At 48.0% G+C, this 12,223-nt stretch overlaps 1 protein-coding gene across 4 annotated transcripts in view; it reads left to right on the forward strand.

Annotated features, from left to right (window-relative positions):
• KATNIP (katanin interacting protein) overlaps window positions 1–12,223 on the forward strand; it is a 199,440-nt gene that overhangs the window by 55,111 nt on the left and 132,106 nt on the right. For all 4 annotated transcript variants that reach the window (XM_082429315.1, XM_082429312.1, XM_082429311.1 and 1 more), the window contains exons 3-5: window positions 1,558–1,634; window positions 9,976–10,145; window positions 11,743–11,840. In XM_082429315.1, the coding sequence (XP_082285441.1) occupies window positions 1,558–1,634; window positions 9,976–10,145; window positions 11,743–11,840 (345 nt within the window). The remainder of the gene's footprint in view (window positions 1–1,557; window positions 1,635–9,975; window positions 10,146–11,742; window positions 11,841–12,223) is intronic.

Here is a 12,223-nt window from a genome sequence, read left to right on the forward strand (position 1 = left end):
AAATTACAAAGCATTGTTTACAGTATAATCCTACTTTTGTTTAAAAGAATGTGTGTGTTTGTGTATTTATAAATATGAATATATGTATATTGTAAACAAAGAAAAACATCTAGAGAAATATGTATCAGATTGTAATGGGGGTTTTACTGGTACATACATGTCGCTTTTAATATGTATAGTTTATTATACATTTATTATCCCTCCATAAAGCTGTAACAAATTCTAATAGGGGTTATCTCTAATGTTCAGGTTACGGTATATGACTTATAATTCTTTTGGCTACAAAGGGCAGAAGCTCAGCTGAAACTTTAAAGATATAACTAAGTTGTTCCAGTACTTCTTCAGGCATGGGTGGATCCAGGGGCTCAAATTATGTCGTTGGGAATCTCTCTCTCTGCATCTCTGGGATCTGCTGTCTTCTTTCTCGACTTCGTTCTCAGGCAATCCCAGGCCTGCATCTCATCACTTTAGCACCCCAGTGGAAAGAGAACAGCTTTGTCCCCAGGAGTATTAGCAAAGTCCCAGCGCTGACTCTCAAGGGCCGGGCTCAGGCCATGGCTCATCCCTAGACTAGTGAATCGTTGTGGCTGAGGGAGGTACTATATTGATGGTTGAGACCAAGGCCAAGGGCGTGTGACCCAAGAGGAGACCAAAGGAACTTTCATGGGTGTCTAAGGAAGCCAGTGAACTGAAAAAAGGGGGCCGAATGGTTCCCCCAAAGAAATTCAGAGTTCTGTGGCCGGAAGAGGAAGCAGGAAACCACAAATGTCTGCTTTAAAGGAGCCTTCACTCTAGGGGTCATATATATATATGTTTTTTTTTTTTTTTTTTTGTCTGTGTTGGGTCTTCGTTTCTGTGCGAGGGCTTTCTCTAGTTGCGGCAAGCGGGGGCCACTTCTTCATCGCGGTGCGCGGGCCTCTCACTGTTGCGGCCTCTCTTGTTGCGGAGCACAAGCTCCAGACGCGCAGGCTCAGTAGTTGTGGCTCACGGGCCTAGTTGCTCCGCGGCATGTGGGATCTTCCCAGACCAGGGCTCGAACCCGTGTCCCCTGCATTGGCAGGCAGATCCTCAACCGCTGCGCCACCAGGGAAGCCCTGGGGGTCATATATTTTTATAATGACTGAGTTGTTTATAATAAGCATGTGTTTTTCTTACAGTGGCAAGAGAAAGATGAGCTTCCCCTCTTAAACAACTGATCTGGGTTCCATCTGGTTGGGACAACTGAGATCACAAAATCATGAGTGTGGAGAAAACAGTAAAGCCCAAGTCTTCCCAGAGTCCTTGATTTTATAGGACATGGGAGGAAAGAACAGTGGCAAGGCTGGGGAATCGACCTTCTCCTTTTCGTAGATTGTTAGTTGTGTATGTTCAAGACCCAGTGGGCCATCAGAAGGTCTCTGGGGCTCTGGGTCACCCGGGTGATGTGCCCAGGGAGCTGGGCCTTCGTCAAGGTCAGCCTCTCTGCCTCTCGGCCTCCTGTGTGGTGTGTGCTGTACCCAGGCTTCAGTAAAGCTTCCCTGCATTCCGATATCACACCGCTCTGTTTCTTCATTTCAGGGTTACACTAAGGACATGGTGACAGACTTTGATGAGAAACACGATGAGTATTTAATATTGCTCCAGCAGAGGAACCGGTAAGATGAAGCCGCTCAACGGCTGCCCTTAATATTAACCAAATCAAAATCCTATTTAGATTTATTAACAGCATGCAGGCTCTTTCACACAGGAATGAGGTGCAGTCACCCTCCACTCAGAAGCTTGGAATAATATCTGCCATCCCAGTTCCTATTTCTCCATTCACTGATTTAATTGCATCTTTTGATTGAGCTGTAGCAAACTGTTTGACGTGTCAGAGCCGCCTCTCGCTTCCCTGCTTCGGTTCTGGGAGAAGCTGGGTTTGTTATGAAAAGCTAGAATTTGTCAGGGCCTGTGCATTAGTCACCTGAATAGGCCAGCCTGTGATCTCACAGGCTTTGAAGGTCCCTGGAAATCTGAGCCTGTAATCATGCCTTGTTGTGTAAAGGAGGAGTCCTTTTACACTTGTGTTTGAAGTTGGTTGATGTCATTTAAAGTTAAGTCAGTCCTGATTTTGACTCTGGAGTGCTGGTTCTTACAAAAGCCTGCAGCCATGCCATGTGTAGTGACTGGGGTCAAGGCTTGTGGTCTGGTTTGAAAGAGAGTGGATATCGTGTCCTCCGTGCCTTTGCAGGGCTGTGCAAGTTCATTTGCAGTTCACTGTGGTTTGTCTTCAGGCCTGGAACCTTACAGAAAGCTGGGTTTGCAAACTCCGATGCTAGGAGGGGCCAGGCAGGGAGTGAAGCTGGCTCAGTGGGGACAGTGGGCACCTGGAACTCTCACGGGCCAAGGGGTGCATATCCTCCAAGGTGGCCAGAGAAACTGGAAATCTGGATTTGTGTGGTGAAATCTCCTGAGTTTTAAAATGTTGGTAATGAATTCAAATCAAAGCACAAAACAAACAGAGGAATATCGCAGGCCCCCCAAACAGATCTGCAGGTGGGGGAAGGACGGGGGTACTAATGTGGGGCTTTGTGTTGTGGTCTGGGCTTGGGGTCTTGTAGGTTAAGAGAGTCTGCGGGTTGTTATTCTGAATGTGAATTCAGCCCTTGTCTGATGGGCTGGATTCCCGGTGCTTGTCAACTGGGGCTCCGGTGGCATGTCACATGGGGCAAGTTTTTATGGTGTGGGATTGTCCCATGTGTTGTAGGAGTTTAGCATCCCTGCCTACTCACCCCTTTACTTAATTCCACTAAGACCCCCAGTATCTATGACAACAATACCTGGCCGCATTCCAGATGCCTCCTTGCAAGGCGGTCCCGCCCCCAATAGAGAACTTCTGAATAGATCAACTCTCCAGGACCAGCCAGAAATGCCAGGCAACATCCCATGTGCCCAGCTGCTCTGCACTCATCTCTCTCCGTCCCAGGGGCAGCCTCAAACCCAGGCTTGTGCTGATTAGACCTATGTGGGTTTTTATCATCATTAATGCCAGGAACAGAATGTTTTTATTCAGTTTCCGGCAGGCTGGATGGTGCCACTGAACACCTGGGCGATCACTGAATCATATGCATGTGACTTGTCTGGGAGGAGAGTGTCATAGTTCCTTATGAGCAAATTGCTTCTCATTAATCGAGAGATCAATATGTGCGTGATCAAAGGGCACCGACCAGTAACATAGCTGAACAGATCCAGAGATGAGGTTGCAACACAAGGGCCATTAAAAAATATGTCACCATGGAGCTGCCATAAAATTTGGGGGATGTGTTGTCACCAAGAGGGAGCTGGCTTGATGACAGGAAATTAGAAAGTAGAGCTAGAACACCTCCAAATGGAGACCTGCAAAGTAGGAGTGCCCCTGAGCTGTCATCAGATGAAGCCTGAAAAGGCACCTTTGCTGGAGTGCCAGCTGTGTGGCACACACCTCAACCCCATCATTTCATTTTATCCACACACTACCTGATGAAGCCGGTACAGTTATTGCACCCATTTTACAGATAAGGAAGCGGAGACCAGGACAGCAAGCAATTTGCCTACGGTCATGCAGCCAGGAAGTGGTGGAGCTGGGCCGTACTTTCTTATTTATGTTTTGTTTGACATTGTCATCAATAATCAAAAGGAGAGAAACCTGCCAGGGTTGCCAATGGGTTGCCATCTAAGTTCACTACGGAGGAGTTTTGTGGGAATAAACTGAAATTGACTTGGAAATGTAGTTACAAGACTGGGTAGAAAACCAGCCTCTGAACTTTATTTTGGGCATAGAGGAAGGTGAAAACCCGGGCTGCTTATCTGCGTTGCCTTGTGACCCAAGAAGGGGGTGTGCAATCACTGGGCTGAGTTCTTAGACATCTTCCCAGAACACAGCTGCCCACAAGATGCTGGTGACATTATTCTTCTATTCATTCAGCAGGATTCCACTGAGTACCTTCTCAGTGCCTAGCATTACCACTGGTATGAAGGAGAACATTGCAATGAGGGAGACACGGACTGTATTAGTTAGTGCTCCTTTGCTTGAAGGGACAGGAACCCAAGGTAAATGACTTTAAACAACGAAAGGTATTGACTTGTGAAATTAACAAATCCAGGATGATACACTGACTTCAGGCATAGTTGGATCCAGGCACTCAAACTGGGTCACTGAAATCAGTCACTCTCCATCTCTCAGTTCTGTTTTCTCATGTTGGAATCATCTCAGGCAGGTACTTCCCTCACGGAGGTCAAGGCAGCCACTGGAAACCCCACACTTACATCCCACCTCGAGGGGAAGAGAACACATCTTTCCTAATAGTTCCAGCAAAAGTGCTGAGGAGGGCCCCCGTTGGTCTGGCTGGGGCCCCGTTCCCATCCCTGAGCCAGTCGCCGCCCTGTGCCTGGTGGGGGTGGCAGGGTCTGCCTGGCCACTCTTGGGCGATGATGTGAGTCTCACCCAAACCACGTGGAGTAAGAGGAGGAGTGGAGCAGTTCCCAAGGGGAACCTGAGGGGCTCTGTTTGGAAGATGGGGGAGAGTTGCTGGACAGGCAAAAAGAACAGGTGCCCACCACACAGCCCTGGCCCTCAAGGAACTCCCCAGGCAGCAGCAAGTGAGCACAGGGCCACCTGTGACTATGCCAGAAGCACAGAAAGTGATCACATGCTCCAGGAGAGGACCGGGGAGAGTGGGGAAAGTGTGGCAGCCCTGGTTCACCCCCGTACAACCCTCGCCCAGAGGATGCTTAGTGATTCTAGTCGCTCAGCTTCAGGAAAGATGTAATCATGGCCAACAGGACTCATGAAAACGCAACGAGAATCATCAAAGGGCTGAGATATGAGGAACAGTTAAGAGCTAACGGCTAAGAGGGGCTGTAATATACGCGCTAGATGGTGGCAGATCTAAGATCTAAAAATCCAGCAATGGTATTTGCTTTTTGAAAAAGGTTGTTTGAGGGAAACTTATAGGAAAACGTACCCATATGAGAGGTGAACCCACTGCCCCAAGAGGAGATTCAGGCAGAAAGAAGAAAGGGGAGAACCAGCACCCAGGGCGAGCCTTGCACAGGCCGGTCTCTGAGCTGGAGATTCATCTGGTATCCCCTTCCATCCTCATGAGCCATAGGCATCCTTGGTCTCATTTTACAGAAGAGGAAACAGGCCCCGGGAGGTGTAGGGACTTGCCCAAGGTCACGAAAGCTGGGAAATGGCAGAGCCTCCAGTACGGAGCTCTGTCCTCCACCCACATGGATGGGGGGTGGTGACATCCTAGGAGATAAATTACAGAGCCTGTGGGCCACCAGGTTCTGGGAGGAATGGCAGGCTCTTTGCACCACTGCCTTCCTCCTCTCCGTCCTTCAAGGCTGCACTCAAATGCCACCACCTCCAAGAAGCCCCCACCTGGGAGCCACTGCTTCTCCTCTGAACTCTCCTTTCTTGGAGCCCCTGTGGCATGATGCCTGGTGAGGAGACAAGCAATGGCACAATGATGTGGCTGGGAGACGGGCTCTGGAGCCTCATGGACTGGAATTTAAATCCTGGCTGCTTCCTCGGCTCTCTGACCTTGGGCAAATTCATCTATAAAACAGATCAATGGTAGGAACTTAATCCCTGGGCCAGTGAAGGATTAAGCAGGACAAGGTGCTTGGCGGTCCACAGTAAGCCCACCCATCCAAGTATACTTTCTCCATCATCATCATCATCGTCATCATCATCATTTTAATGATAAACATGCCTTCTCAAATGATGTCCAGATAATCCTTGAATGCCTGACCCTTAGAGAACCCCTCAGTTGACCGTGGGGGTAAATGAGGTCCAGAGGAGGCACGTGGCCAGCCCACAGTCACACAGTAACTGTGGCGCTTAGAGACCGAGATGGTTCAGTCAATAAACCCGGTCACAATTAGGCCCATGAGCAACACGCCACCTGCCCTTTGAGCTCAGCTAAGTCCTCTCACCACCTGGACCCCTGCTTGTGCCCTGACTGCTCAGCCGTCAAGCGTCTCATGTCCCCGGTCACAGTCCCTCACGTGACACCCTGTGCTCTAACTCACAGTGCCTCCACTTCCTCTTCTGAACAAAAGAGCTCTCTGTACAAGTGACCCCAGAGGTCATTACGAGCGAGATCAGCGGAAATGATGCCTGTGACGTGGCTAGATACACGGTAGCTGTATTAGGGTGCGCGTGCATGCCTTCTCTCTCCTGCTGGACCTTGAGTTCCAGAAATATTGAGAGTATTCCTCACCGTTCCTCACACTCGTCACGGACCCCACACCCAGGGGGCAGGAAGGGAGAATAAACAGGCACACAGATACTGTTCCATAGCGTGAGGCAGGGAGACACGTGCTCTGAAACAAACAGAATCCGTAAGGGAATAGAGAGTGACAGGGCAGCAGGTGGCTGGGGGCTCCATCTCCAAAAGGGCAGGGACTTAATCTGATTTTTCTGAATCCCCGACACCTAAGGGCAGTTTTTTATGCAAAATAAGCTATCTGTTAAAAAACACCCACTTTTCTTTGATGCCACGTGTGTACTGCTGATGTGCTCAGCTGCAGCAGGGGAGTTCCTTTAGTGATTCCTTTCACAGTCTGAATAATTATCTCCCCATTTATCAGTTTCATAAATCCACATTTTCATAAATCACTCTGCTTAAAGAGAGACCTCTGTGGAGCGCCAGCCACAGAGCCTGGGTAACGGGATGCCACCGTGACCATTAACGTAGCATCAGGAGACAGGGCGGTCTCCGGAAGGAAGTTGAGGCAGGCACTCCCTGGCTAGGTGGTCAGATTTTCCGCGTGCCGCCCCTCCCTGGGCTCCCTGTTCTCCCTCCCCGGGGACTGCTGGTACCCACTGCGCCCTTTGATTGTTTGCTCCAGAGAATGCAGCTACTGCCGTGTTTGGAAATTGTCTCTTAGTTACTTGTGTTTTCCTTCTGTTTTATGCTGTTGCCCAACTATCAGGCATCTCCCAGGCTTCCGAGGCTGGCAAGAGATAAGCAGTCTGTAATAAATGTTCCTGCCATGATTGGCAAGATGGATGTATCAACCGTTAAAGAAACATTTAAAAAGCAAACAAAGAAATCACCAGTACTACCACCACCCTCCCTCAACAGCTGATTTAATTTTCACATTTATCACCCTCCACTCTGGGTCCACAAACACACTTTTTTCCAACTTTGCACTTATCACATATATACCATTTTTATCCTGCCTTTTTCACCCGCCACTGAACAGATCACAAATAAGCCCCTATGTTTCCATAGACTCTTCGTAATTATAACAGCTGCATGAGATCCCGGCTTCCACTTCCCTAGTGTTGGACATTCGAGTTGCTTTCATGGTTTTGTTATGACTGAATGCTGACCATTGTTTCTGATTGGAAACAATTTGCTCACTGGGCAAAGACCAAGCAAATGACATTTTCTGTATTTTCATATTACTTCTGAGAAGGTCCTATGAGTTTCCAGCAATGTCTAAGTTTGCCAGTTTCAGCTTGCTAGCTTTATAAGTCGCCTTTGTTGTGGTGAAGACTCTGGAGCCACATTGCTTCAATTTGCATCCTAACCCTGATGCCATACTAGCTTTGTGACCTTAGGCAAGTTACTTAACCTCTCTGTGCTCCAATTTCTTTATCTATTCAATGAGGTTAAGAAAAGTAATTACCCCACAGGGTTGTTGTAAAGATTAAAGTCTTAATACAGTCAGTCCTTATTATTCACAGATTCCATATTTGCAGATTTACCCACTCACTAAAATTTATTTGTAACCTCCAAATCAATACTTGCAGTGCTTTTGTGGTCACTCAAAGACACATGCAGATGGCAAAAAAATTGTAGTTGCCCAGCACACACATTCCCAGCTAAGGTAGAACAAGGGAACACTCTGCCTTCTTGTTTCAGATCTTACACTGTAAAGTGTCCTTTTCACATTTTACTTAGTGCTGTTGTAACCGAAAGTGGGGTCCAGCTGCTCACCACTCAAAAGCCAATAAAGAGGCCAGGTTGGTGGAAAGGAAAGTTTGCTTTATTTCAGATGCCGGCAACCAGAGGGGAGGGTGGACTTCTGACCAAAGGCCAACTCCCCCCACACTGACAATCAGTGGGCAAGAGCTTTTATAGACAAAGGAAGGGGGCTACAGGCAGAAACAGAACAGTCAACTCTTGACAGCCATCTTGAAATTGGTCCTGCGGTGGTCTGACCAGCATCATTTGATTGTTTTAAGTACAGTTAATCTTCAGTTCCAGGGTCGGTTTGTTCCCATTTCCTTGAGGCCAGTTCTTGGAATTGTGGGAGCTTATGTCATGGCTACAGTCTGGTCATCATGTAGTTAACTTCTTCCACCTAGTGGGGCTTTCAGTATCTACAAGACAGCTCATGGGATATGGCTCAGAATATTACCTATAGCCCTTGAGAAGGAACTAAAGGTCTTGTTGGACTGTTTTCCTTTGTTTCTGCATTTTCTCACTTCTCTGATGAAATTTATTCTTTGGCTAACGTTTTTCCACAGACAAAAGGCAGGCTGAGGACCTGGGGGGCAAAGACCATAGGGTCCTGCTCCATTTCACCGTGTTTTTTATATTTTTGTGCTTTTCATTGATGACTTTGCTGTTTAAACTGGCCCCCTGGCATAGGGGTGAAGTGGTGTCTCGCATTTATTTCTAAGCCCAAGAAGGCTATGATGTCCCTTACGGAGAAAATACACGTGTTAGATAAGCTTCCTTCACTCATGAGTTGAAGTGCTTCTGGCATGAGTTCAGTGTTATTGTATTAAGTATATATTAAATAAGGCGCCTTCAAACAGAAACACACATAAAGCAAGGTTTTGTATTGATCGGCTGATGAAAATGTTGTGACCAGAGGCTCACAGGAGCCAAATCCTGTATTTTCCCCTAGGAACAGTGGTTCAGTATTCACTAATTCAGTGTTTGAGGCAACTTTATGGAACATAACTATTGTGAATAATGAGAACTGACTATATGCAAAGCATCTAGAACCGGGTTTGGCCTTCTACCCTTTATGTGATTACCATTACTATTATTTTTTAAAATTTACATTTTGCTAATTTGGTGGGAACTTACTTAATCACTGAAGAGGATGCACATTTATTGCCACGATGGTTGGTTGGTTGTATTTCTTCTTGTGCGGAAATAACTCTGGTTTGTGCGGGGTGCCTAAAAGTGTCTGTAAAGGCGCTGAAGGGTTTGGCGTCACATGGGAGCAATTCCGAAGAGTACACTGCACACCGTTTACGGCAGTGAACGTCAGGTCTGGGGAAAAAAGGACCAAGCCAAGGTGCGAGGTTGGGCTTTAGAGAAAGCTGAACAACGGACCCGGCCGTGCTCACGCCAAGACCCTTTTAGCCAAAGGGTGTGATCATCACATCATTAATCTTGAGCAAAGCCTGCACTGGTGTATTTTTAAACTGCATCAGAATATAAAATAATGACATTTGGGATATCAGGGGGTGAGTGTTTGAGAACACATTTATTTCCTGAAGCCAAAAATCAGTCCACCTGGCCTGATGACAGCCGTTTCCTGATGTGTGTATGTGTTCCGTGCAATCTCTCTCACAAAGGCTTAGACCGCGTTTTGTTACACGTGGAACAAAGTGCTGCTATCCACGCAAAGTAGAGATGCGTGAAATTGGGATCATCCCTGGAGATCCGGGCTGTGTGTAGCAGCGTGCACACGCGCCTGTTTTGTCTCAGCCACCTTGGGGCGAGGCTGGGTGCCCAAGGTTCTGCTAACGTATGTCTGAGCCTCAGAATGACAAGCAGAAACACCCCTGCAGGGTCCGGAACAGCCTCCCCGTCGCTGCTCCTGCATGTGTGTAATGGGCCTCTCAGGGCTGTTTATGGATGAACAGCTGGGCACCCGCCACCCGCCCTCTGATTAGAGACGCTTGGCTGTCAGAGCAGCAGGTCCCTCCCCGCGTGGGGGTGGGCGGTGGCCCAGGCTCCTAGAATGAGAAGCCAGCAATCGTTTCTCTTCCAGGATATTAAAGCATTTGAGAGCCAAGGACCCCATGCAATTGAGGCTGGAGCACCTGGAACACGGGTTCTCTGTCTACGTCAACGGGGCCAATTCTGAACTGAAGACATCCCCTCGGAAAGCCGTCCACTCCAACTTCTCCAGAAGTGCCTCCCACGCCGAGCGGACTCACGGTGAGCACAGGCCAGCAACAGCTCTGCGGACAAATTAGGGACAATGGAGCCACACCCCATGCACAGAAATTGGTTAACCTATACAAGTTAACTCTACCCACTTGGCCAGAAAGAAAGAACATGAAAGTGTGAGAGAGAGAGAGAGAAATCCTTTTCCACTTCTTTTTAAACTAGTCTCGGCCTCGACTCCCCCAGGGCAAAGGTGGCCAGAGCAGTCAATTCCTGGCTTTTACATTTCCTAGGTCTCATGTGCCAGTTGTTTAAGGAAATGTCAAGGATAATTTTGATTATACTTGATTTTCACTCACTATGTCTTAACTTCAGTACCTAACCCCTGTGATAATTGATTCCACTGTTCATGTCTGAATTTAGTTAATACATACTCTGCAGACTTTAAGTGGATTTCAGGTGTCCTATAATAAAGGACACATGAAATAAAATCTGGGAAGTGGCCTAGAAGGCACCCGACCCAGTGGCTGGCCCCATATAGGCACCGAAAATGATTTGGTGGTGGTTGAATGAATGAAATGGCAGTGCATAGGAGTCAGATACCAGTTTGGCTGTGTTGCTTTGGGGAAGCCATTTTTGTCTCTCTGTGACTTTGTTTTCTCATCTTTAAAATGGGGCTAATGAGTGCCAGAGTGCCCTTCAAGGCGGGTCACTTTGTCTAAGAGGACAGTGTGCTACTGGGTTACAAGAAGAGGACTTGGAACAAGGCAGGGTTGGGTTCGAACCCTGTTCTGCCACTTTCTAGCTTTGAGACTCTGGCAATTGGGTCCTCTCTGACCCTCAGTTTCCTCTTCTGTAAAATGGGAATAATTATGCCCACTTCACAGGCTTCCCAGGAAGATTAAACAATATAAGAAGTGTAAAGTGTCCAGCACACAATAATCTTGACTTGTGTTCTAATTCATTGCCTCACAGGTATGGTAAGATCCCAAGCTATTAATAGACAGTAAAAGTCAATACAACAACAAGGGTATAAAAGGAGAAAGTGGTGTCTTCAAATCTTCCCCTAGGAGAGCCACTGCATTTCTGCTTAGAGTTTAGCATGAGTTTCCTAGCCCCCAGGGCAAAGAGGGAAATGGGATGGACTCTCCTAGCTTTCATGGGGGAGGAGTCTGGTTGACCTGCTAGTTAGGAGAAGCCGGCCTTTCCTGGTCCAGGTTTCAGGGAGGTGCAGATAACAGGAGTCTCTGTACTTGGGCCCCCAGCAGTATATTTACTCATTCCGCATATCTCTCTCCCCTCACCCCTCTTTTATACTAATGCTGGTCTGTTGGGCGCCCTGTCCTATGTACGCTGCTTCTGTATCTTAGAGATTGCTCCTTTTGTACGTAGACCTGCCCAATTCAGGAACATACCTACTGTTCCATAGCACAGAGGTGCTGTGACTGATACCCCATCCCTTTTTGTTGGGCATTTAGCTTGTTTTCTGATGCCTTTTGGCTACAAACAGTGCTACAAAAGTGTATTGCTTCACACACAAGACTCTGGGCACCCTGATGGGCATTGTAGATGTAAGTTACAAAAGCACCATCAGTGTGGGCTCGTCATCGGGGCCTCACCAAGTCTCTTTCCCTCATCTCTGGTGCAGATTGCGGACGAAAAACCCTGTTTCGAGAAGCTGAAGAAACTTTAAGACGCAATTCACGGACAGCCCCCAGCAAAGTCCAGCGCCGAGGATGGCACCAGGTGTGGAAACCCTGGGCAGAGACAAGGCGGTGGCCCCAGCTCACACTTTAGAATAAGCAGCAGGGTTATTGTGAGAACAGAAACATAATCAGAGCATTTGGAATCCCCACGGGCAGGGGGTGGGTCTGGCTGGGCACTGCCATGGTGCCCTCTCCGCCTGTGGCACTGGCCTCTGGAGAGCAGAGGAGCCCTGGGGACCCTCCAGCCCATGCTGTGGCATGATCCTCCCTTCTGGCTGGGGCCACTCCAGCCCCACTCAGGAGCATCACTGGTCAAACTCACAGCCCTGTCATGATGGTGTATTCGTACAGCTGTTTTTTACTGAGCACCTGTGATGTGCCAGGCGTGGTCTTAGATGCCATGGATGCAGTGGGTGGATAAGA

Source organism: Balaenoptera physalus (genome assembly GCF_965194825.1).
Source record: "Balaenoptera physalus genome assembly, chromosome: 16".
In the NCBI taxonomy this organism is placed as follows: domain Eukaryota; kingdom Metazoa; phylum Chordata; class Mammalia; order Artiodactyla; family Balaenopteridae; genus Balaenoptera; species Balaenoptera physalus.